General features: G+C 42.6%; 1 protein-coding gene across 1 annotated transcript in view; it reads left to right on the top strand.

Moving 5' to 3' along the window:
- The first annotated feature begins 1,579 nt into the window (after positions 1-1,579).
- LOC149218025 (uncharacterized) overlaps positions 1,580-27,602 on the top strand; it is an 82,943-nt gene continuing 56,920 nt past the window's right edge. Inside the window, exon 1 of the mRNA XM_089386461.1 lies at positions 1,580-2,100. Coding sequence (XP_089242587.1) covers positions 1,816-2,100 — 285 coding nt within the window. The 5' untranslated portion in view covers positions 1,580-1,815. The remainder of the gene's footprint in view (positions 2,101-27,602) is intronic.

Raw genomic sequence — 27,602 nt, 5'->3', positions numbered from 1 at the left:
GCATTTGTCCAACCAAGGTTTCCAGGACTAGTAACTCAACCCAAGCTGTTACAGGGCTTCCAGAGCGTTTGTCCAACCAGGGCTTCCAGGACTAGTAACTCAACCCAAGCTAAGGAAACATGAGAACCAACCAAAACAAAACAAGGAAATAAATCCACAATCACCATGGCTATCCAGGAAATGGCAAGGCTAGGCAATCCATTGTCAATCCAAGCAATCCTCCATGCCAGTGACAGGTCATGACCAATAATCCACATGCATATGCTATGCATGCCAAAACCAGCGAGGAAAACATACATGCAACTCAGTACTTGCAAACCAAATCTGCTGTAGCTATTGATCCCAATGTCCTCTTGCGCTCTCCTACTCTTCATTTGCCTCCTTGCTCAAAAAATCCAAGTATGCCACACACTCCAAGAGTGCTCCAAGAAAACTCTAAGTATCGAAGAGTATGAGAGAGAGAGAATAATGAGAGAGCTCCAAAACTGAACTAACAAAAGTCAGTGTATTGATCCTCAAAAGCCTTTTTATGGATGAGGCCTCTATTCTCTTCATTTTCCATTATTTTCCTTCATTTTCCTCCTCACATGCAACATGTGGCTTTTCACCTCCCATTTCTCCTAATTTCCATTATTTTCATAAATAAATGTGCCAAAAATGCCATTTTGCCTTTCCAAAGCCTTAGCCATTGCCAATTTCCCTAGCCATTAATAACAAAATGAGCACCCACACTAGGATGTCTTGCCCAACATTCAACTTGAAATAAGTGTCCCATCAACCATGGTTATTATTTTTCCTTTATTAACTTTTATTACATGGAATTTTCACCCGGGCTGTTACAGTTTCCTCTCAGCGAAAGGGTGAAGAATTGCCACCGACAACAGGGATGTCGATGGGTTGACCTCACCTCCGCTCCATACTCTCTCGCATATCACCTAAGACTAAACTGATGCCATAAATAAATAGTCGAAGGTGGCCATCTAATGCATTGAATGTAGATGCACACTTGGGTGAGCTGCACCCCTTCTTCATAAATGCCTATCGCGTTCCAGGATTGCAGGCTCGACCCCTAGGGATCCCTCATAATCACCGTTAACACCCAAAGAATGAATAATGAATATGAAAAACAAAAACTAAACATGAATTCAAGGAATAATAAAAAGACATAAACTACTTAATTAAAACACAATTTCATAATATGTTTCAAGAAGGAAAATTAATATATTAACCTAAACCTAAAACAATAATATATTAAACATAAAAAATAAATTATATTAAAGAATAAAATAAAAAAGGAAAGATAAATTTAATGTAAAAATTTGATTACTATTTTTTTTTCAATAATTAAAGATTTTATAAAACCATCTTTTTATTTAGAATTTATTTATAAGTAAAGATTTTATAAAACCCCTTTTTTAATAAAACATATCCATTCACTGAAATAAACGCACTGCTACTTAAAAACCATCAAAACTCAAACAACACATTTTCGTTACATTGGAACCTAGTTCATTTACGTTGCACCACCCCATCTAAAATCTCTACTCTCAAGCCCAACAAACATAAATAGTTAAAGCATTTTAAGAATCGGATTGAAACAATTTGCCATAAGCAGTTTTCGAGAATAGTGGAAGTTTATTGTGTGTCATTAGCTCATGAATATCCGATGACCTCTCCACGCCCATGTCATGAACTTCCTAATCATTTCACTGCTTTCTAATATTTTAAATATTCCTCGTTAATTTATGCCCCTGTTCTCGCATTTGAAATGCTTTTGAGTAGGAATGTAATAGGAGTTCATCATCCATTCCAGCAATGGAGATGGCTTCTTTCAATGTAGCTCATTGTCATTCTTTCACAGAAGTCCACAGGCATAACGAGAACATCAATTATCACATTCCATTCAATCTCAGTCCGAATCATTTTTGCAGGAAGAAGAGCACAAGGTTTAATTTATGGGCAATTCAGTCAACCAGAAGGCCTTCTACTCGTACTCGGGGAAGTGTTATCGTTGGTGTTAAGAATGAATCCTCCTCCTCCTCTGCAGCTGCTGCCATGGAGCCTATGCAACATCCCTCTGCTCGTCCTCTGCGGATATTTGTAAGTCCATTTTTATTGTTGGTTTCTGTCATAATTCTTCTAAATGATAACTAGTGCAGTTTCATTAAGTTGGGTTTTGGAAGTAATGTTATAGAATCTATTAAAAAGATGGATTGCTAAATCCATCCATTAAATATCAACGATTAAACCAAATTCTTGGCCACCCCTCCCACGTATACATGAAAATAAAATCTTGAGGCCAAATGAATGCATTGCATCAAACTGCAGAATTAGGTCGCATTGATTCTTTAAAATATAGAGAAGTGATATCTTTAAGTGCAGAAATCAAGTACATTTCAGCAAGACACGTGATATGGCGGTATATCTTTTTTCCTAGAAAAAAACGTAGGTTTTTCTTCAAGATGAAAATCAAAGTACATTCCAAGAGCCATAGCTCTAAATATCTTCAAATACATCAACGACCATCCAGCCATCAAAAAAGGATCCATGGTTTTATGAGAGCCTGCGTTTGTAGGGGTGATCACCGGTGTATGGGCCAATATAGCCCACATCAAGTTGCACCTATGTCGTTCTACATGGTTAGCATTTATCAAGTCTATATGTGACCTTGGCCTTGGTGCAACTTTTGTCATGACAACTCTTAGAGCATAACAATCTCTTTTGACAAAATTCACATTCCCTGAATGCAGTTCACAGTTCCCAATGCAAAGTGGTCTCAATGGTAAAAAAGTCAATTTAGCATGATGAGAGGATTCCATGCCACTTTTAGATCTGAGAATGTAGCGGCTAGTTACAACTTGGTCAAAGTTGGTCAATAGATCAGGAAAAATTTCCGGGTGGCATTTCAGGCAGAGCATTGGGTAGAATCAGACACGCATTATGTCAAATGTGGTCAGTGTTACCATTCAAACTAGCAGGGGTCCTAGGAGGGAATCCTAAAGGGACAATTGCTAGGTCAAGGGCAACAATGGAGCAATAGCCCACTGTCACCTCAGCTAAAGCTCCCTACTCTTTACGGACTTTCACCGATGGGAGGAGACCCGGTATGATAAGGATCACAAAGATGAATAGATCAAAGATAGGACGAAGGGTGATCCTAGAAGCCTATTCAGAATAGAGGCACAAGATTGTGGCTTGCTTGTCTTGGCAGACAAGATGGAAGGTTCTCTAGGAAGGGCTTGGGGAGAATTTCAAGGGTTAGATTTTGAGTATGTGTCTTATAAAGGAGATCCCTAAGCCCTAGAATTCTTGTGGAAACTTGGGTTCCAGGTGATCTTTGAAGAATTAACCTTGATAGTGCATGGGACCACAGGAGACCAAGTGGACACGAGGTTACGTCAAAAGGATAGGATTTAGCAACCATTGATATACTTGACCTAATTGGGAGGGGAAAGGGATCAAGGAATGAATTTTCAATGAAAGGCAATGCAAGGATCCTAGTGAGGTTTCTAGCCTAAGGGAAACCAAGGGCAACAATTGGTCTTCGGTCTAGGGCTTGCGATATCTCAAGATCTCACCATCGGAATCTCATGAAATTTGGAGGGCTTCTTGAGGACAACCAACACAGTTGTGGGCCAAAAATCGAAGTGTTTGGATGGTTAGATTGTGAGATAATTGATTCCCTAGGCGACCTATGTAGGCTAGGCCTAGAAAAAGAAGGGAAGGTGAAAGAAATAAGCTATAAAGTGATCACCAGAGGAGGACCAGTGCTTTGTCCTTTGGGAGAGATGGAGTCATGGAAGATTTAGAGTTTGGATTGATTTCCACTTGTCAAGGAGTCCTAAAAGACAACTTCATTGGGCATTAGGGCTTAATGGAAGTAGCTTCAAGATCATTTATGCTTCGTTCAACAATATTTGGTGACTTTTCAAGACAAGGATGTCTCTAGGAACATTCATTTATTCAAACATGGCCCAATCATGATACAACACTATTTAGAGATTTAATTTCCACAATTTCGTTCCAAGAAAAACAACAAATTAACCCTAGAATAGAAAAAATCCCAATATCATGAATGCAACAAAATAAAGAATCAAAATAGCATTAACATAGTACTTACATGTAAGAAGAATATATCCAATCACCAAGATATGCCAATTGTAGAAACTATAAGACCAGGAAGAATAACCAAACATCAAAATTCATCCATTCATCCAAAAAGTCTCATCCTCAAAAGATAGCGAAAATCTCCCAAGAAGATATGATCCAATTCAAGTGATGATACAAAATGAGTTTATGTCTCTCCTATTTATACACTCATTAGGAGTTTGGATTACCTAATTTGAGCCTACATTAGCCCATCAACTAAAATAATGTGCAAATAACTATCATTTGGTGACAAGCCCACCAAACTAGCTCATAAACAACATAATAAGCCTCCCAAGAGGTCGAATAATCAATAATGCATGTCGTTGGGCTCTCTAAGAGGCCCGATGAAGTCCATAAGTGCCAAAATGATGAATTGGACTTCCAAAAGAAATGGACAAGGGGTTGGCCCCTTGTTCTCCACATAATAAACCTGTGGTGCTCCTAATGGTTGTGAGGGCACACAAGTGACCTCATGGGTCTCCAAGTAAGTCAAAGATGCCTCTAGACCATCTGTAAGGGCTCAGATTAGGGTGTAAGTGATGCCACATCAACATATAAGTCTTGGGTCATCTGCCAAGTGCATGGTACAACTGTGGGGCTGTCTGGGCAAAGGTGAACCAGGTGCATCTTCCTCGTCCAGTAGGTGAATCTTGAGCAATCTCTGAACATCTCTGGGGATCCATGGAGTGTTGTCTATCGCTGTAGAGACCCATGGCTCTCAACACACACCCTACATGTGCCAATGTAGCCCTCCGGAGGGTTGGACCTCGTACAGGGAGACCAAACCCAAGATGGAAACCATCTGCAATCCTGCATAAGATCCAATGCTTCCCCTAACCTTCCAGTACAACAAGTCATCAAGAAAATCGAGTAAAAGAGCTTACAAACCATGGAGAACAGGTGGGGACTTCATATGACATGCCCTTCATAATGGGCTTTGGCATGTGCTAATGTCTCCAAGCTCCAAATGGGGTTAACCTAGTATCCCATTAGGTGGTTTCTACTTCTAAAGGGGATAATATGTCCAAGGTATATCCTTTAAAAGGTGGTGGCATGTGGTAAAAAGATGAATGGAGTAGGGAATGAAAAGGGGCAACCTTGGGCCACATGCTGGGGTACAACAGTAGCTAGTCAAAGGGAATCCCACACTTTGGTATATAATGTATAGGAAGGAGCAATCGTGGTACATGAGGTGCCCCGACCTTGATTTTTCCACCCTTCTTTATATGCTTTTTTCCTTTTATGATTTTTCTTTAATTAACTGCTTGGGGCTCAAGGGGTAAGAGCATGATGTGTGAGATATAACAGTGGATACCCTTTTTAAGGTAGGGTAGTTCATTGCCCACCAGGGGTTGGGACAATCATGGGTTCCTAAATGATAAAGGAGGTTCATCTAGGGCCTATAGGAACCAGGGTGATGGCCATGATGATGGGGTAGAGCTCATGTATTGGCTTTTGCCCACGTGATAAATGTGTTTGTCTCGACCATCTTTTGCATTTTGTGGTACATATTTTTGTTGAATGTGGCCAATTATGCTTTTGCTTTTCTTTTCAGCTGCATCAACCTTCGGGGTATCATTCCAGGCCTGACCTAAGGTGTGGGCAAGGGGAAGGGGAAAGCTAACCCTATGTGGACCCAGTGGAGGAATGTGGACCTAGGTGGGAGAAATGATGAATGGGGTTATAATGAGTGGAAAGTGGGCAATATATATGGATGAGGGAGCGGGACCATGCAACCAAAATCAAGGTATCCCATGAAGTACCATCCTTAAAGCCAAATGGTCAGTAAAAGAGATCCCACGGGATTAGAATCCAATGTTAACATCGAAAAAGAGGTCTAGGAGACAAGAGCACAAATTTAGCCCATTCTTTCTGCTGAATCCCCCCATTAATCCATGCCCAAAAGTTTCCATGATAAGCAAACTACAATACTCAATTACCAAATGACAAGGCATACCTTTAGGTTTGGGAAGCCCACCTTCAAACATACGATTATGGCAGATGGGTGAGGGACCACATGGCTGGCTCAGGTGGCGGAGAAATGGCACAACGAGCTAGTTGGTGGTTGCTGGCTGAGGACCATTTGGAGAATTTTTTTCTCCTCATGATATCACCCACAAATGGTGGGTAACATCTGGCTCCAACTAGGACATGATCTCTCAAAGAAGTGGATGAAGCTACTCAAACGGGAGGTCACGAGAAATCCAACAATCTCTTGGTTACCGTCGACCTATTACCTACACATATAATAGATGAAAAGCACGGGGCAACATGTTTTTCACGGTGTCTTATGATCACCCATGCTTAGTGTTAGGCTGTAAAATCAACAGAAAAATAAACATGCAAATTTAATCTAAATGCAACTACTCTACCATGAGAAATATCATGTGATGTTAGTTCTAATGAGGAAATGAGCATGCAATGCATCCTACCCTAACATATGGTAAGGCCAATACTAAGTGTAATCATAAAGCCAGTGCAACCAACATATCATCATATCAATATACATATGCCTGCTAGTATGATTCCTCATATATTAAATCCCAAAGCGAATGTGGACACAATCACATGGTGGATGGAGCGGGTGGAGGTGGGAAAATGTGATCTCCATTGGAGGTAAAAGGAAAGCCTAGGAGAAGGAGAATATATCAATATAGAAGTGCGAGGCTTACCCTCTAAGTACACAATGGTGGAATGGAAGATTACTCTCAAGAACTCCCTATCACAATTATTATTTATAATATTATGCTTTGTAGATGCCACAATATTGTGATGAGAGGGGAACGAAGGGTGAGGGAAAGGAGTGCAACAAATAGGTTGCTCAAGGTGATGGTTACATTGGAGATGGGAGGTTATGGAGCGATCAAAACCCTGAGGTTGTGTCCAAGGAGGTAAAGTATAATCAATGAGGGGCTCTTCCTCGCACTATACTCGAAAGGGGGAAAGGGCTCACAGTCACTTGAGATCGTATGACAAGGGGTGAGGGAATCACTTGATGAAGACTCAAGATGATGAACAATATAAAAGGGCAAAGGGGAAGGTGAAGTCTCAACGAGATCCTTTTCCTGAAAATCCAACTCTAGAGGCTCAAGTGATTTGAATATACTCCCAGAATCATAAGGAAGGTAGGTATGAGCAAGGGCCTTATCAATCCTATCATTGTTGTTGCCAAAGATAGGGTCTTCCCAAAAAGGAGAGTTAATCATCTCCAACTGCTCCTTTTCATGCAAGGGAAAATGATAATTCTCCTTCCCAAGGGTATCGATGGATGTGTCCTCATAAATAATGCCTGGGAGAAAGGGAGGACCACTCTCAACCTCATCCTCCTTGTCGGTGTCATAAATGGGAGCACAGTCAAATTGAGGACCAATGATTTCCCACTTCTCCTTTTCAATGTGGAAGTAATCTCCAATGTCATCTTCCAAGGGGCTAATGGGATCATCTTTCTCAAGGTTCTCAAAAGAGGAGTCATCGGGAGTAATATCCTTGAGAAAGGTAAGGTTGGTCTCAATTTCACTTTCCATAAACTCATCCTTCCCAACACCTGTGCTTTCTTGTTCATTATGTGGACCTAATGAGGACTCATCTTCCTGCTCATCACTAAGATCCTCAAGGTTATCTCCAACTTCTTCATCTTGACTAATGAGACCTTCCCTTTGGAGGGCTTCCTCTAGGCTTTCACAAGCAGCTTCATTAGATTGGAATTTGGGTCCCTTATACTCTATGAATTTGTTGAGCAACTTGATAAATGATGAAATTCTTTCAGGCTCACACGAGTCAAGCCAACCTCGGTGCTTGTATTCAATAGAAGCAATAAATAACTCCACGAGGTTGTCTAGATGAACCACATTAACTTCGAAAGCATGCTTCATAAGTTTTGCTATGTGGTCCAATGTTGTGGATGGATCACCCTTGAATTGTGGCATATTTTGCATAAACTTCCAATCCAGGCCATTTGGGTATCCTGGAACCCATGTGATATCCAAAGCAGGAAACCACTCATGAAGCTTTTTAGAAGCCATTGATCTTTATATATTGATATCATGGGAGTTGCCAGGGTGAACTAAAATTGCCTTAACAAATGCTTGCTTCACCCTACAAGCATTGACTTTGAAGTTCAATGAAGAACTAGGGGTTCATTCTTCCAATGGAGTCGCCAATAATGATGTGTCAATATGTCATATGGGGAACAAAACACATGTCTCGTGTCCCCGACAATGACGCCAAAATGTTACCGCTCAAACTAGCAGGGGTCCTAGGAGGGAATCCTAAAGGGACAATTGCTAGGTTAAGGTCAACAATGGAGCAATAGCCCACTGTTAATTTTAGATAACAATGGTATGTTCTATGCTTAAGAGCAATTTACTTCAATTTTTCTTATTAGCCCAATATCAATTTCTAGATTAGCAATCACATTAACATGATAGTAAATGCAGATAGAACATAAATAAGAAGCAGAAGACAAGAGGACACAATATTTGGCGGATGCCAGGGAAAAACCCCAATGTGGGGAAACCCTTTGATCAAGTCTTCTTTTTATTCTTTAAAAGTTCAGTAGAGATAGAGAGTACAATATACAAAATTCACTTGCCCAAACATAGTCAAATCTGTCTAGTCAAACTGCAGTCAATAGGATGCCCTAACTAGAAAGTCAATACTGGTCAACTTAGCAGAATTACTCCTCCAAATCAGCTTGGTCAAACCCAGTCAACTTAGCCTCCAATAACAGTTCGAATTAGCCCAAAACAGTCCAGTAAAAGTCGGTCAACGCAGAGTCAAACCTGTAGCCAAATTCCTTGCGGTCAACGCTAGTCAAACAACGCAGAAAACCTCGAAATTTGTGCCAAGAAATGCGGCTTGCCCAAACAGAATTTCTCCCAAGAAAAATGCAGTCAAACAAGGTCAACTGCTGCCTGGTCAACGCTGGTCAAACTTGCTGCAACTTGGTCAATGAAAAAAACAAAAAAGTATAGTCAACCCTTCGCATGTGTGGTGGAGAGAAGTTACCCAGAAATTTGTACAACCTGTTGAAAATAGCAACAAGAAATGCTAAAAATAGAAGTGCTAAAAATAGCACTGTTATAAATAATAGTTTGGGTACTAGTGTTGGACATAGCAACAAGGAATGAAAAATGGAAGTGCTAAAAATAGCATTGCTATAAATAGCATTTCGGGATGGATTCCAATTTTAGTTAGTCCCTGAACTAAAATTGAGAAGTAAAATTCGAATTTGATCTTAGCAGTTGCTTGTAAAATAATTAATTAATTCACCTTGAGTTAATTAGTTGTAGAAAATCAAACATGAAGTCTATGTGGAGACATGCAACAGTTTCTTCATTGATTGAGGAATTTATCCATTAGTTAAAGAGATAAGGATGATTTGTAATTAGCTGGCTCAGTTAACTGAGTCAAGTCCAGTTAGATTAATTCAAACAATTTGTTGAATTAATTGTGAGTTCAGTTAGTTAATGCTTGCATGCATGTAACTGCTGCACTTCAGATAACTGAATATTCTCTCATAAATAACTCATGCATGTCAGTTCAGTCAGAGACCCAGTTGAGATCAGAGGAAGGGACAGTGTACTATCAGTTGGAGGATTTTTCCTATATAGGAAACTCATCCATGCAGAAGGAATTATCTCCTTTAGGATTGCGCAGTTAGATCAGAGGTTAGTGAGTGTGTGAAGAGGCCAATTCACACAGGTGGCAACACTGGACCCCAAGGAAAACTGTGCAAGGAAATAGGAGGCTTGGAGGGCAGAGGAGAAGGTTTGGAGAAGCCTTTGACTGTCTATGAGCAGCATTGTTTGATTGCAGAGAGAGCAGGATAGCTTGAGAGCTGATTCTTTTTGTAACTTGAACAAGATTTCCACTTGTATGATAATACAGAGATTGGGGTTTTAGGCTGAGGCTTTCCCCGGGTTATTTCTTCTGTGTTATGTGTGATTGATTTCTCATTCTCAGTTATATGTGTTCTCATTGATCTTGCTCATATTTGATTAAGCTTCCGCAAAGTTTGTTGTAGAAGTAGATCTTGTATTTTGCTTTAGTATATTGCATAATCTGTTGATCTACAGTGGGAATTTCTACACAGCCCAATCAGATGAGGGGAGAGAGAGAGATATGTGAGTGATGATGAGTGTCCAAATGAAGTAGATGCTCATTCTATTTACATGCAACGTTGAGGATGAAAAGACATGACTTTTGGGCTTTTGAGCCTACATTAGTTTGCTGGCCAACTTTGACAATTTGTCCATAAAAAAAATAAATTCATAATTCCATTTGTACACGTCAGAATGAGATGATCTTTAGATCAATCCTACACCTCTCGGAAAGAGGAATCCAATAACATATCAGCTTCATCATATGAGCTATCCAAGGTGGAGTTTGGCTCTAGTTGCCAATTTTAACACCCACTGTCACCTCAGCTAAAGCTCCCTACTCTTTACGAACTTTCACCGATGGGAGGAGACCTGGTATGATAAGGATCACAAAGATGAATAGATCAAAGATAGGACAAAAGGTGTTCCTAAAAGCCTATTCACAAGAGAGGCTCAAGATTGTGGCTTGCTTGTCTTGGCAGACAAGATGGAAGGCTCTCTAGGAAGGGCTTGGGGAGAATTTCAAGGGTTAGGTTTTGAGTATGTGTCTTATAAAGGGGATCCCTAAGCCCTAGAATTCTTGTGGAAACTTGGGTTCCAGGTGATCTTTGAAGAATTACCTTGATAGTGCATGGGACCACACAGGACCAAGTGGACCGGAGGTTAGGTAAAGAGGATAGATTTAGCAACCAATGATATAATTGCCCTAATTAGGGAGGGGAAAGGGATCAAAGAATGAATTTTCAATGAAAGGCAATGCAAGGATCCTAGTGAGGTTTCTAGCTTAAGGGAAACCAAGGGCAAGAATTGGTCTTCAATCTAGGGCTTGCGATATCTCAAGATTCCACCAACGAAATCTCATGAAATTCAGAGGGCTTCTTGAGGACACACCAGCGCAGTTGTGGACCAAAAATTGAAGTATTTGGATGGCGAGATTGTGAGATAATTGCTTCCCTAGGCGACCTATGTAGGCTAGGCTTAGAAAAAGAGGGGAAGGTGAAAGAAATAAGCTTTAAAGTGATCACCAGAGGAGGACCAATGCTTTGTCCTTTGGGAGAGATGGAGTCATGGAAGATTTAGAGTTTGGATTGATTTCCACTTGTCAAGGAGGCCTAAAAGACAACTTCGTTGGGCATTAGGGCTTAATGGAAGTAGCTTCAAGGTCGCTTATACTTCGTTCAACAATATTTGGTGACTTGTCAAGACAAGGATGTCTCTAGGAACATTCATTCATTCAAACATGGCCCAATCATGATACAACACTATTTAGAGATTTAATTTCCACAATTTCGTTCCAAGAAAAGCAACAAATTAACCCTAAAATAGCGAAAATCCCAATATCATGAATGCAACAAAATAAAGAATCAAAATAGCATTAACATAGTACTTACATGTAAGAAGAATATATCCAATCACCAAGATATGCCAATCATAGAAGCTTCAAGACAAAGAAGAATAACCAAACATCGAAATTCATCCATTCATCCAAAAAGTCTCATCCTCAAAAGATAGCGAAAATCTCACAAGAAGATATGATCCAATCCAAGTGATGATACAAAATGAATTCATGTCTCTCCTATTTATACACTCATTAGGAGTTCGAATTACCTAATAGCCCATCAACTAAAATGATGTGCAAATAACTACCATTTGGTGATAAGCCCACCAAACTAGCTCATAAACAACATAATAAGCCTCCCAAGAGGTCAAATAATCAATAATGCATGTTGTTGGGCTCTCTAAGAGGCTTGATGAAGTCCGTAAGTGTCAAAATGATGAATTGGACTTCCAAAAGAAATGGATAAGGGGTTGGCCCTTGCTCTCCACATAATAAACTTGTGGTGCTCCCAATGGCTGTGAGGGCACACAAGTGACTTCATGGGTTTCCAATTAAGTTGAAGATGCCTGTAGACCATTTGTAAGGGCTCAGATGATGGTGTAAGTGATGCCACATCAGCATACAAGTCCTGGGTCATCTGCCAAGTGCATGATACAACTGTAGGGCTGGCTGAGTAAAGGTGAATTAGATGCATCTTCCTTGTCCAGTAGGTGAATTTCGAGAAATCTATGAACATCTCTGGAGATCCATGGAGTGTTATCTACTGCTGTGGAGGCCCATGGCTCTCAACACACACCCTACATGTGCCAATGTAGCCCTCTAGAGGGTTAGGACCCTGTATAGGGAGACTAAACCCAAGATGGAGACCATCTGCAATCCTACATAAGATCCAATGCATCCCCTAGCCTTCCAGTACAACAAGTCATCAAGGAAATCGAGTAAAAGAGCTTACAAACCATGGACAATAGGTGGGGACTTCATAATGGCATGTTCTTCCATAATGGGCTTTGGCATGTGCTAATGTCTCCAAGCTCCAAATGGGGTTAACCAAGTATCCCATTAGGTGGTTTCTACTTCTAAAAGGGATAATATGTCCAAGGTACATCCTTTAAAAGGTGGTGGCATGTGGTAAAAAGATGAATGGAGAAGGGAATGAAAAGGGACAACCTTGGGCCACATGCTGGGGTACAAGGGTAGCTAGTAAAAGGGAAGCCCACACTTGGGTATATAATGTTAGTTTTTGGTAGCATCATATGTGCTCTAGCCTTGAAAATTGGTGGAGAGGCTAAGGCACATGAGTTGTAAAGAACCCAGAAAGCGTTTGGTGAAATTCCACCCAGATTGTTTTTTATTAAAATAATTAATATTTTTAATGGGGTTCCTAAGTCTAAACTTAGGAAAATTAAAGTATTAATTGGTATTAATCAAAATATGGTTGAAAATGTTCTAGAAAGCGGATCAAGTCAAGTTTTAATCTTAGTTGTTGATTAGAGACTTAATCTTGGCCGTTGAAGTCTCAACGAGAAAAGTATAAGAAGGAGGCTTGGGGTTCATTTAGAAAGATACACGGAGAGAACGAATTGATCTGGAGTTCGATTTTTGGGGCTAGGAAGCTGAGAATTCGAACTGAGTGATCATTCTGCAGCAGAGGGGCAGGGATAGTTTGAGAATACTGGATGGAGAGGTGGAGAGACACTAGTGGAGGCAATGCAACAGCTAGAAGGACTGACACTTGGCCAATTTGGACCCACGCAGGTTTGACACAGAGCCAAAAGGACCAGCGCAGAGCAGAAGCTGCCCACCACGCAAAAAGACGGAATTGCCGGAACAACCGGGAAGGTTGACGCAGAAGGTAGAAGAGACAACACAGAGGCTGACGCAGAGCCTATAAGGTTGATGCAGGGCCTATGCAGGGCCAATGCAGAGATAGCTGGGGTTAGCCAGTTCTGTTGCCGGATCAGCTGGGTGAAGTGAGGTAAAACTCACTCAGTTTTCCGCCATTATATTTTCTCTGTCATTGGATTGTTGGAGGGCATCCAACATTGTATTCAGAATTATTGCTTAATAATAGAAAACCCTCAGAGCTGCTGCACCGGTTTTCCTGCATTGGGTTTTTCCGGGGACTATTTTGTCCAAAAATAACTGTCCTATGTATCTTTTTCTTTGCTCAGTTTTCTATTTCATGTAATCAAATTTAAAGTAGTGTAGGCTGCATAAGTAATTTACTTCAGTATTATTCAGAAATAACTTGATAATGTATATTAAAATCAAGTAGGAGAAGTAAATTCAATTTTTGCTGTAGTAGGGGTTCCTTGCACTAGGAATTTTCACATATAATGTATAGGAGGGAGAAATTGTGGTACATGAGGTGCCCCGACTTTGATTTTTCCACCCTTCTTTATATGCCTTTTTCCTTTTATGATTTTTCTTTAATTAATTGCTCGGGGCTCAAGGGGTAAGAGCATGATGTGTGAGATGTAGCAGTGGATACCCCTTTTAAGGTAGGGTAGTTCATTGCCCACCAGGGGTTGGGACAATCATGGGTTCCTAAATGATAAAGGAGGCTCATCTAGTTCCTATAGGAACCAGGGTGATGGCCATGATGATGGGGTAGAGCTCATGTATTGGCTTTTGCCCACGTGCTAAATATGTTTGTCCCAACCATTGTTTGCGTTTTATGGTACATTTTCCTGTTGAATGTGGCCAATTATGCTTTTGCTTTTCTTTTTAGCTGCATCAACCTTCGCGGCATCATTCCAGGCCTGACCTAAGGTGCGGGTAAGGAGAAGGGAAAAGCTAACCCTATGTGGACTCAGGTGGGAGAAATGATGAATGGGGTTATAATGAGTGGAAAGGGGGAAATATATGTAGATTAGGGAGCGGGACCATGCAACCAAAATCAGGGTTTACCATAAAGTAACATCCCTAAAGCCAGATGGTCAGTAAAAGAGATCCTACGGGACTAGAATCCGAGGTTAACATCGAAAAATAGGTATAGGGGAAAAGAGCACAGACCTAGCCCATTCTTTCCGCCAAATCCCCCTATTAATCCATGCCCAGAAGTGTCTATGATAAGCAAACTACAATACTCAATTACCAAATGACAAGGCATACCTTTAGGTTTGGGAGGCCCACCTTCAAACATACGATCATGGCAGATGGGTGAGGGACCACATCGTTGGCTCAGGTGGTGGAGAAATGACACAACAAGCTAGTTGGTGGTTGTAAGGGGCTGCTAGCTGCCAGTTGAGGAACATCTTGGAGAATTTTTTTTCTCCTCGGGATATCACCCACAAAACGGTGGGTAATAGTCAACAGGAAGAGATGAAGAATACTTAGGTGTCAGTTTTCAGAGATCAACTAGAGTGTTACAGATCGAACTCAGAGGGGTGATGATGTTGCATACAGGGTGATGATGTTGCAACGCCGTTGATGATGTGAAAATCAGATACATACCTAGTATAGATCAGGAGATGCAAAGCAAATCCTAGGTTTCAGAATTTCCAAGTCAGTAAGGATATTGGAGATCTAGCAACAGGGTGGCCAAGATGATTTACTAAAGGAAAAGTCAATGAAAAGTCAAGTTGACCTAGCTGTTGGAGGTCAAACTAGTCATTGTGGTTGACTAGCCATCATAGTCAAGATGGACTGGGAAGTTAGAGGATTGACCAAGGAAATAGTTGTTACAACAATTTGTTTCACAAATGATCAATTCCAGACACAAGGAAAAAGTCATACCACTTTTTTGAGCAAGTCAAATTGGAGAAGGGACAAAGGGAGTGGATCATTGGGGATCTAAAGCTACTATCTTGACCTTTGACCACCAAAGACCTCTTACAAAGGGAATTCATGGGCCAACTTGAGGAAATTTGTTAAAATTGACCCCTTTGTGGGCAATATTAAATTATTTTTGTAATATTTGAAGAATTAAAAAATTGCTAAGCCTCAAACTTTTGGATGACTAGCAATATTTTATAAAGACGAGTCCCACTAGCCATTAACTAGCTGCTAGAAAATTTTCTATGAAGGTTAGGCTCTCATCATTTGTAAGGTCGTTGTTGTTGTTAATTGAGACAAATGCTATCATAATAAAAAGTTCATATTCTGCAAACCCGTGTAATTTATTTTGTACATTGGTGGAATGGTTCTTATTTTTATTCTTCTTTTTGATATATGATTTGTGCATAATAATTCTAATTTATTTTTGGTGATTAATAAAACTATTTCAAGACTAATGATTTTTTCCATTGAGGGGCTACCTAGTGATGTGGAGAGATTCAATTAGGGGGAAACTGCACGTGAGTTTCTTGGTTTTGTAGGTAGGTTGATCCAAGTACTTGAACTATTTCATGAGGGAGCTTCAATTTGTCTTTAGGATGTCGTATTCTACCGCACACAAAAATCGAAGGTTGGAGATGCCACTTCAAGGAGGGGTTGCTCCTAGGAAGGCTCGAAAGTCGCCAAGAAAGGTTAAGCAAAAGTGAGGGCCATTTCCATTTTGGACCAAACTCATTCCCTTGGGAACAAGCCAATCTATATAGACTTAGATGAGTATTGACTTCACATTCCAGCAAAAGGTGAGACCCAAAAGGGCACATATATATCACAACAATCACCTATTCTCAAAAATCCAAAATTTATTTTATTTTTCTGCAGTTAGATTAGGTTTTTTTTTTTTTTTTTTTCATCGTTTTAGCAAGCTAAAATCTTGGGGATAATTGATTTAATTGATAGATCTTACCAACATAGAATACAAGTTTCATTACGTGGTGTTTTTACACTTGTATCTAGCCATTGGCACTGTAGATTTAAGTTTTTTCAAGGTTGAATCATGCAGGCTCTACAAATTACAGTAAGGTATACAACTCAACAAGTAAGTGAAACAAACTTAGAGCCAAGAAGGGCCATTTTGACTCTTAATGACTAAATGTTCCACTTGTCTCTTGATGGCTGGATCACTTGTAAAATTAGCTCTCCTTTGATGGTGCAAAGACTCGATTTGACCCTCAATTGACCTTCAAATGACTGAGCTAGTGCTAGCCGCTAGGCTAGAGAGGATGACTTCATTGGGTTAATCTTCATTTCCTTGAGTGTGGATTGATTTTACTTGAAATGCAACTTTTCCTTGCTTTGGACCTCACACTTGACTTGTAGATGGCTCTGACCTTGCAACGTCTAGCATCTTTGACCTTTTGGCACACAAAATGAGGGCTTGACCTCCCTTTCTTGCAAACAACTAGCTGATGTAGAGCAAAATACTTGAAATTAGGCTTGAATTTGACTTTGGAATGCTTGAAATTGCCCTTGGGGGCTCTCCTTCACCCATACGTTTCCTTATTTTTGCTTGAGAAGGGCTTATCCTTGCCCCAAGAGGACTTTGCCCTTAATCCTCCAACGACTGCCTTATTTGAGTGATAATGCTTGTTCTTGACCTTTGAATTGACCTTATTTTGCTTATTTTAGCCCTTGGGGGCTAACTTCCTCACTTTATGCCTCAATGTCTACCTTGGAAGGACCTCTTTTTCTTGCTAGAAGAATTCAACCTCCTTATCTTCCCTAGAATGCTAGCGACCAACTTGACTTGAAGGCTCTTGACCCTTTCTTGGAGTAATTTGGAGTTGATACTTGACAATTAGCCCTTGGGGGCTCCAATTTGCACAATTAAGCTTTAACATTTCATCATTTTCCCTCATATTCCTTCTTTACTCCATCCAATAGCCCCAAAGATGATTACATTAGGCCCACATGTCAAATAAATGCGTGCCTGATGTCACTTTGGCTTGAGCGTTGAGCTGATTTGGCTTGTAGATAACACCTGCTTGCCACATCTTCCTTGTCACCTTCACCACTTGCCTTCAAATCTTGTTTCTTGCAATGCCACATGGAAAGCCCCTTTCCCCAAAAGTGGGTCCACTGGTGTAACTAGAAATTTGTGAGGGTGTTCTGACTATTTTGAAAGACGAGTGGTTCATCTTGACGTAGAGAATCAAATGAACACCTTCTTTGCCTCAAAGGACGTAGCATGATGCTTCGGGAGACGCAAATGGATTAGGAACTGCCAAATGGGAGTGCAAAATACATAAGACACATGGCATATGTGGGGTAGAAGGATGCATTGGGATCAGAAGGATCATGTCAAGGAAAAGTACATATGGTGATCACTCTTACAAGGCTTTATTGACACAAGTGCTCCCTTAAACCATGACTCATGAGTCCTAGTAATGCCTTATTCATGATACCCGCACACCATGCCAAGGTATAAGAATACCCATCAAGGTAGGGAATTACTGCCCACGAGGGGGATGTCAACAATACCACAATGACAAACATATCATGAAATAAACAAGACTGGGAGTAGCCACGGCCGTCCACATGTAATATCCCTTATCAGGAATATACCTCAAACACAAGCAAACTCCAACCAGAGATGGACTGGGAGGGCATTTACCAGATATGTCGCCTCTGAAAAGAGGACGAGATTCGGAGGCTCCCTGGCCCTTTCCAGACTCTGTCTAAGAGTATAAGAGAAACACACAAGTGGTATAATAGCTGAGAATGCTCAAAGAGATACAAATAACAATGATGCAACGTATAACAATAAAACCATAAGCAGATACTCAAGAAATGCAGAGAGAATGCTAAGCCATTTTATTATACTGAGTAATAGGGTGAGTACAGGAGGTGATCAGGAAGATGGCATCTTGACTTGCACAGGGCAAGTGAAGAAATACTCTCAGAATAGCAAAGAAATGGCCCCTCTCTGAACTGCGTCCAAACTACTGGAGAATTACTGTGCTGCTGCTGTTGCTAGAAATCGAATGAGGATTTGGGGCTGCTCCCCTCCTCAGAAAACGTTGAAACTCTGGAATCAGACTCTACTCAAGAAACCCAGAAAATCCCAGAAAGCGTTTCTGAAATCGCTGACCCCCGAAAATCACCCCCTTGGGGTTCTGCGCAGTCCCTCAATGCTCTGTGCTGCCACTGAATGAAACACTCCAGAAACTTGCCTGAAACCCTTGCCAAAACTCTCCAATACACAAGGGATGATCCCCTGCCCTATCTCTCAGCACAAATCCTCCTGCAAACCCTCAACCCAGACTCCTGCCAAAAAGAACTGCGTCCTCCTCTTAGTGCTGCACAGTCCTCCAAAACACTGATGAAACTGCTGCTGAAATGCTGATGAAACTACTGCTGGAATGCCAAAGGAAATACCTCGTCCGAGCAAGCACTCGAAGTCCCCTAGGGCTAAGGGTGAGATCTCTGAATGGAGACACTCAATGCGCTAAACAGTGCTGCAGACTAGCTAAACAGCCAGCGTGCTCTAAGTCGAAATGACTATCACAAATGCTCATAACAGAATGATCAAAATAAGGGGGCTCCTCTCTCCTTTATAGTCTTTGCCTCTCTCAATCCCAAGGCTCACCTCCTCCTGCGTGATTCCCCTCTTGCCATGTGTTTCTTCCCTCCTGCGCAGTCCCTCCATGTGTCTACGTGGGCTCCATTTTTGCGTCCCCCTTTGGCCCCCTTGGCTCCCCTTTAAGTCACAACGTTGTGCTACTAGGAAGTGACTTTTTATTCTAAAAGTGAGTTATGTCCCCCTTCCTCACTTTTTTTATTTACAAATAACTATAGAAGGCAAAAATTGAACAAAATCAAATATTCCAATTAGCCATGGCTAATTAGGAATATTACAGTCTCCCCCGGCAAAATGTTGCTTGTCCTCAAGCAACTGAAGTGATGGATGCTGCAAGATCTTCTCACTCTCCCAAGTGGCATCCTCATCTGGCAAATTCTTCCACCTCACCAAGAATTCTCGGACTGTCCTGCTCCGTAGCTGCCTCTCCCTGGTATCAATGATAGCCTCCGGCTGCAATACCAAATGCCCCTCATCATCCATGGGTGGTAGCTCATCTGTCACTGTCACTTGTTGCCCCAATGCCTTTTTCAGGCATGATACATGAAAAACGTTATGAATCTTGCTGCCTTGGGGCAGCTCCAACTCATATGCAACCTGTCCAATCCTGCGTATCACCTTGTATGGCCCATAAAAGCGGGGCTTGAGCTTCTCAGCCCCCTTCTGCTTTAGTGACGACTGTCAGTATGGCTGTAATCGTAGGTAGACCATGTCCCCTACCTCGAACTGTCTCTCCACCCGACCCCTGTCGGCATACAGCTTCTGCTGGTTCTGCGCTGTAGCCATGTTATCCTTGAGAGCTCGGAGGATATCCTGACTCTCTTGGATCCAAATCTTGGCTCTAGGAGCCTTGCTATCACCAAACATCACGTCAGCAAAAGATAAAGGATGATACCCATATAAGGCATAGAATGGTGACATACCAATGGTCATGTGATGTGAAGTGTTGTAGCAGTACTCCCCCAGATGCAGCCACTTCAGCCATGCTCGGTGCTGCCCACTGACATAGTTACGCAAGTAGCCCTCCAGCCACTTGTTAACTATCTTTGTTTGCCCATTCGTCTGTGGGTGATAACTAGTACTCGGTGTCAACTTTGTCCCCACCAACCGGAAAATCTCCTGCCAAAACCCGCCCATGAAACGGCTGTCCCTATCACTGACGATGGTCTTAGGAAGACCATGTAGCTTGAAGATCTCTCTGAAGAACAGCTTGGCCACCTATGCTGCTGTATAGTGTGCAGATATGGCAAAATAATGTGCGTACTTTGTCAGTCGATCAACGACGACAAAGATACAATCCTTGCCCTGTACCATGGGCAACCCTGTGATGAAGTCCATCGAAATACTCTCCCATTTCCCCTCTGGAATGGGAAGAGGCTGCAATAAACCCGCGGGATGGCTCATCTCTCCCTTGTTCCTCTGGCAAACATCACACTCCCGGATGTGCTGGAGTACGTCCTCCTTGAGGCCCTTCCATGAGAACCTCTCTCTAATGGCCCTGTAGGTTTTGGTAAACCCCTGATGTCCTGCCAATGGTGAATCATGTGATGCCTGGAGTATCTTCTTCTTGAGCTGAGACCCCTCAGTCAAGAAGATCCGGTCCCTGTAATAGATGATCTCATCGACCACCCTGTACCTGTCATTTGCCACCTGCCCATCCAGAACCTCACATGTAAACCTGTCCTTGGAGTACTCTACTAAGATTTGAGCCCTCCAGTTTGTATCCAAGCTCATAAGAGACAACGTGGCTGGTCTACGTGAAAGGGCATCTGCTACCACGTTGTTCTTACCCTTGACATACTCAATGTCAAAGTCATATGCTTGGATCTTACTGATCCACTTCTGCTGCCTCTCCTGTAGCTGCTTCTGCTCCAAAAAGAACTTGAGGCTGTTGTGATCAGTCCTCACCCTGAACCTGTTACCCACCAAATACTGTCAGTACTTAGCCAATGCATGCATGATGGCCAGCATCTCCTTGTCGTATATAGAATACAACCTCTCGTGCGGAAGGAGCTTCCGGCTCTCAAAGGCTATAGGGTGACCTCCCTGCATCAATACTGCGCCGATCCCCTCTCCCGACGCATCACACTCCAAAACAAATGGCTGCGTAAAATCTGGCAACGCAAGCACTGGGCAGCTGCTCATAACCTCCTTGAGCCTGTCAAAGGCTCGTTGCGCTGTATCCGACCAACTGAATGCCCCCTTCCTCGTCAAATCTGTCAGGGGTGCAGCAAGCTGTGAGAAACCTTTGACGAACTTCTGGTAGTAAGTACAAATGCCAATGAATCCTCGAAGTTCCGTCACGTTTCTCGGCTCCGGCCATTCTCTGATGGCCCTGATCTTCTCCTCGTGGACTCTCACTCCGTCCACCCCTATGATGTGTCCCAGATACAACATCTCCGTCAACCCAAACTCACACTTGGAGAGTTTGGCATAGAACTGCTGCTCCTGTAAGATACGCAATATTGTCTCAATGTGCTGGAGATGCTCCTCCCAAGTCCTACTGTAAATGAGAATATCATCAAAGAATACCAACACAAACTTCCTCAAGTGACTACAGAAGATGTGATTCATGCAGGACTGAAATGTAGCGGGGGCGTTGGTTAGCCCAAAAGGCATCACCAAGAACTCAAAGTGCCCATAGTGACACCTGAAGGCGGTCTTGGGAATGTCCTGCTCCCTCACGCGAATCTGATGGTACCCAGATCTCAAATCAATCTTTGAGAAGAAACGTGCTCCTCTCAACTCGTCCATCAACTCATCGATCCTGGGTATGGGGTACCTGTTCTTCAGGGTCTTCTTGTTCAGGGCCCTGTAGTCAATGCACATCCTCAACGTACCGTCCTTCTTCTTCACCAACACCACAGAAGAAGCAAAAGGACTCGTGCTCGGTTGAATGTGCCCAAGAGCCAGCAACTCCTGGATAGCCCGCTCAATCTCATCTCGATAGGCCTTGGGGTGCCTATAGGGGGTGGTGATCATTGCCTGTATGCCCTGCTCAAGCTCGATGGTGTGCTCAAACCCTCGATCCGGTGGCTGTCCTGGTGGAATCTCCCCAAACACTATGGCATATCGATCAAGGATGGACTGTATCTCTGGATGTACCGTCTGCCCTGTAGTCCCTGCCTCTGATGCACGCAGCTCCACTGCCCACTCTATGTCTCCCTTCCGGAAGACTGCCTCCATCCGATGAGCCGAAACAGTCTGAGGCAGATATGTGTGCTGTCCCCGTATCTTCTCATGCCTCCCTGTCTTCTCATCATCCCACTCCATCTCTAGGGTCTTCCAATCCGTCGTGACCTTCCCTAGAGTGATAAGCCACTGAACACCCAGTATCATGTTGGTGTTCGGAATATCGACCACGAAAAAGTGGTCAGTCAATGTGTAGGTACCCATCGTCACTAAAAGCTCTAGAACATAACGAGCATACATCATGGTCTGATCGCCTGGACCAAGACTGAAAACGCATCGAAGCTCTCTGTTTGTATACCTCTCCGCTCAACCATCTTTGCATCGATGAAGCTGTGGGTCGCTCCACTGTCAACCAAAACTGCTACTCTCTAGCCACGTATTGTCCCTCGTACGCGTAGCGTCAGATACTTGGGAACTCCTTGCAAGGCTGCAAGGGCCCCTCTGGTGGGTGCAAAAGATGCACCACCTGCTGCTAGCGGTGGATGTGGCAAAGGTCCCTGTATGGCATGGCTATCTCCTGCCTCCACATCATCCTCGTCATCCTCTTCTCCACTGCTCTCAGAGAAGACCTCAATAAAATGTGCCTTGCCAGCAACACATCTATGTCCTGGTGCCCACAGCTTTTGACATGTGAAGCACAACTGCTTCTTCTTCAACTCCCTCCTGACATTGTCGTCAATCTGTACTCATCCTGGATTCCCCTTGGGAGGTGGAATCCTCACATCCTTCCCCTTAGACTGGAAAGTATGTCTCTGGGGGTAAGGTGTCTGGGTCCTGGGTAAGACATCCTATAAGTCTCGGGTCCTGTTGATAGCGTCCTAGAGTGTGGCTGGTCTAGTGGATCGGACTAGACCCCGAAGTGGCTCTGCTAACCCCTCAACATACATATAGACCCTCCGCGCCGTGGATAGGTCTGGCACCATCACGGAGACCCTCAAGAAATCTGCAATGTAGGTCTCTGGGCTCCTTGTCTGTTTGAGCCTCGTCAACTCAACAAAATGCTGCTCTGGATCCCTCCGATCAAATCGCTCCATCAATCTCCTGGTAAACTCAGCATATGTCGTCACTGTAGAGTGCCCAAGTGTAACCATCCCATGAAACCACCAATCCTGGGCCTCACCATCCAAATGCAATGTTGCCACCTTGATGGCCTCTGTCTCCGACATTTGGTTAAGTTGGAAATAAATGTCCAGCTTCTCTACCCAAGACTTTGCCGAACTGTTTGATGAACCATCAAACGTAGGCAATTGGAATCTACTCGCTGCACGGTGGGTGTCACCATCATGTTATTGCTGGTACCCTCTGTGATGGTTGTGGGGTCTGCTATCCTGCTGGAGCTGAACAAAATCTCTGAATGAGAGGGCTTCCCTAAACTCCTGCCCATAGGCCTGGTACTCTGCAAAATAATCGCCCATATGTCCGGGCTCTGCCTTCGGCTGGGCTACAGCTCCCATGTCTGCTCCTAAGAAAGTGGGCATGGTAGAGCGTGTAGGGGCATGTGAAGCCACTTGCTGCGTAGTATCACGCTGCTCTGGCAAATGGTGGGATGCGCCCGATCCCTCACCAACTTGGAAAACTCGTGGGCTCTCACGCTGTCTAGCCTCTACTGCCGTGAATCTCTGCCCCATCACCTCAATCTGCCTCGACAGATCCTGCACCGATTTGAGGAGCATATCTGCAAATCTCTTCCCGTCATCATCTGCCATCGGATCCTCCTGCTCTGTGTCCACCACAGGCTCCTTCTGTTGTGCATCCACCACAGGCTCCTCCTGTTTTGCCTCCACCACCGGAACACAGTGTCCCTCTCCGTAAGTGTTCTCCAACCTACACCTAGTGTCCCTGTATCTTCGACCTCTGTCACAGATGTAGGGTTTTTCCCCCGGTGTCATAGATTGCTAGCTCCATAGGCTGAGCCAGATCTACGCTCTGATACCACTGTAACATCCCTTATCAGGAATATACCTCAAACACAAGCAAACTCCAACCAGAGATGGACTGGGAGGGCATTTACCAAATATGTCGCCTCTGAAAAGAGGACGAGATCCGGAGGCTACCTGGCCCTTTCCAGACTCTGTCTAAGAGTATAAGAGAAACACACAAGTGGTATAATAGCCGAGAATGCTCAAAGAGATAAAAATAACAATGATGCAACGTATAACAATAAAACCATACGCAGATACTCGAGAAATGCAGAGAGAATGCTAAGCCATTTTATTATACTGAGTAATAGAGTGAGTACAGGAGGTGATCAGGAAGATGGCACCTCGACTTGCACAAGGCAAGTGAAGAAATACACTCAGAATAACAAAGAAATGGCCCCTCTCTGAACTGCGTCCAAACTGTTGGAGAACTACTGTGCTACTGCTGCTGCTAGAAATCGAATGAGGATTTGGGGCTGCTCCCCTCCTCAGAAAATGCTGAAACTCTGAAATCGGACTCTACTCAAGAAACCCAGAAAAGCCCAGAAAGCGTTTTTGAAATGGCTGACCCCCGAAAATCACCCCCTTGGGGTTCTGCGCAGTTCCTCAATGCTCTGCATTTCCACTGAATGAAACACTCCAGAAACCTGTTTGAAACCCCTGCCAAAACTCTCCAATACGCAAGGTTGATCCCCTGCCCTATCTCTCAGCACAAATCCTCCTGCAAACCCTCAACCCAGACTCCTGCCAGAAAGAACGACATCCTCCTCTTAGTGCTGTGCAGTCCTCCAAAACGCTGATGAAACTGTTGCTGAAATGTTGATGAAACTACTGTTGGAATGCCAAAGGAAATACCTTGCCCGAGCAGGCACTCGATGTCCCCCGGGGCTAAGGGTGAGATCTCCGAACGGAGACACTCAATGCACTAAACAGTGCTGCAAACTAGCTAACAGCCAGCGTGCTCTAAGTCGAAATGACTATCACAAATGCTCATAACAGAATGATCAAAATGAGGGGGCTCCTCTCTCCTTTATAGCCTTTGCCTCTCAATCCCAAGGCTCACCTCCTCCTGTGTGATTCCTCTCTTGCCACGTGTTTCTTCACTCCTGCGCAGTCCCTCCATGTGTTTGCGTGGGCTCCATTTCTGCATCCCCCTTTGGCCCCCTTGGCTCCCCTTTAAGTCACGACATTGTGCTACTAGGAAGTGACTTTTTATTCTAAAAGTGAGTTATGTCCCCCTTCCTCACTTTTTTTTATTTACAAATAACTATAGAAGGCAAAAATTGAACAAAATCGAATATTCCAATTAGCCATGGCTAATTAGGAATATTACACCACACCAAGGGGGATCTAAGAGTCACTTTCACAAATAACACACACCCACATGGATTTATAGGGCTATAAGGCACATCCTTTGGGCTTATATGGTGTTGCCAAAAGTTTTGGAGTACTCCTGTTGAAAGAGGAGTAACACAGGATCACCCGTTAATCCATTTTAGAATGCCCCAAATCATTAATTAAAAGCACTTGATTGCAAAATGGTTGAAGTACCTGCTGAATAGTGGCCCACCTTCCTTCAAGAGGAATTTCAGATGGTGAGAGGTGTTTGATCGGTACAAATGGTGGGGGAATATGGCATATCATCATGTACTGAGCAAATGTAGGGTTGTTGGCCAGTAGGCTGTACAAAGGAGAAATTTTTTCTCCTATGGGGTTACACACTTTTTTGTGGGTAAAAGGGCCCAAGTAGCTGGGGCTTGGGCCGAGGTGATGGTGGGTCCATGCCCTGTGTCTGCCCATCCAATAGGTTGCCATGACCTTAGCAACACTACTGATTTAATTGGTAACAAGACCCAAAAAGTGATCATAGTGTGATTGGTTAAAGGGTGGGTGGGGTTATTTGATGCAAAGTACTGAATTAGTTAATGCATAATTGATCTTGTTTGCTACTTCGATAAAAGGAAAGCAACTGCACCTACTAGAACGAGGTAAGCCTGAATGTGTTATGTACCATTGAGAATGACCATTACATGTGATTCTCCTAGCTTGATCAGGTATCTTCCATAGGTGTTGATGATAAAGTCAACTAGTCATTTAAGAAATCTCTTCACTTGGTTGTCAACCTCATGTATCATCAAAAGGTTTGAGTATAAATCATGGTTGGAGTATTGTATCTGTCTTTGTTCAGGCATTGAAGTGACCCAAAAGAACATCGCCTAGAGCCGAGAACTTTTTCACCTCATGCGGTAAATCTGCAAAGGGGGAGTTGCCATCAATCAAAATATTATGCATAGAATTGGTAGGGTGAAGAAATAGTGTGATGGTAGTTTTTCTGGTTGTTTTCAGATCCCTGTGGGATTGTGACCTTACCAATTTTATGCATAATATGGGATTCCTATCCTGATGATGGATCTTGTTAATACATTTGAAACGTCAACCTATAAAAATGTCTACTATGGAGTTTACTTTGGAAAATTCAAGCATCAGGTAGTTTTTTTGTTAGCATCAATGATTAATGTTGTCCCGCCATTCTACTTGGAATGTTTTATTTTGTGTTACAAGTTACAACATAATGCAAATGTTATTGTATGCATTGATTTTTGGAAAACAAACAAAATATTTCTTTCGTATATTTTATGCTTCTGCAGTCTAATAAATTATTCATCATTTTTCATAAGAAGCCGCATCAAAGAGTATTTAGTCAATATTTTGAATGTAAATATCGTTTCATCAAAAAGTCGTTTATTATTCTTTTCTTTATCGATTTTTATTCTTTTAGTTTCTAATTCATATATTTGATAAACATCAACACAAACATTACATTCACATTCTACAAAATATGCATGAATCACAAGAAAGAGGCCTTTTATTAATTACACTGATTTGATACAATTTGGATTGCTAGCACCCTGGAGGGTTGCTTGGACCAAACCAGGGAGATACTACATATACACCAATAGTTGAAAATCTAGCCAAAATCCTCGCCTCCTTACTAGCACAAAATCGATGTTCAATTTGGTGTCTGAGGCAAAAGTTACTCCTATCTAAATCATTGACAAAGGATCAAAGCAACCATGCATGTTGATCGTCGTCTTTTATTTACGAAGTATTAACTTTATTTCGTGATTCTTTTTACAAATGTATATATATAATTTTAAATCAGCACTTATAATCCTTTTGATCTATGTTGCAGGAAACACCTATTTTAGTGGCGTACCAGTACCCGTGACACCTCGAAACGTCGAAACAGCTTTGAAACGCTGCCGAAACGCTGCTGGCCATACGTACGACATTTCGCGATTTCGAAACGCCGGACGATACTACCGGTGATGTTTCGACGGAGTTTCGGCGCAATAGGCTGAGTTTCAACAACGGAAAAGAAATGATTTTTTTTTAAGCCTTTTTCGGCCATCTCAACTTGTGGAAAGAGGGCGTGGGCCCCATCTAACACCAAAACACACTAATAAATTAATTTTTATGTGGTTGTT

Source organism: Pinus tabuliformis, chromosome Q, assembly GCF_031772625.1.
Source record: "Pinus tabuliformis cultivar Carrire ecotype Pingquan chromosome Q, CPIR1, whole genome shotgun sequence".
Lineage (NCBI taxonomy): Eukaryota > Viridiplantae > Streptophyta > Pinopsida > Pinales > Pinaceae > Pinus > Pinus tabuliformis.
The sequence above is the reverse complement of the archived record's forward strand: the minus strand, read 5'-3'. Positions and strand labels throughout refer to the sequence as shown.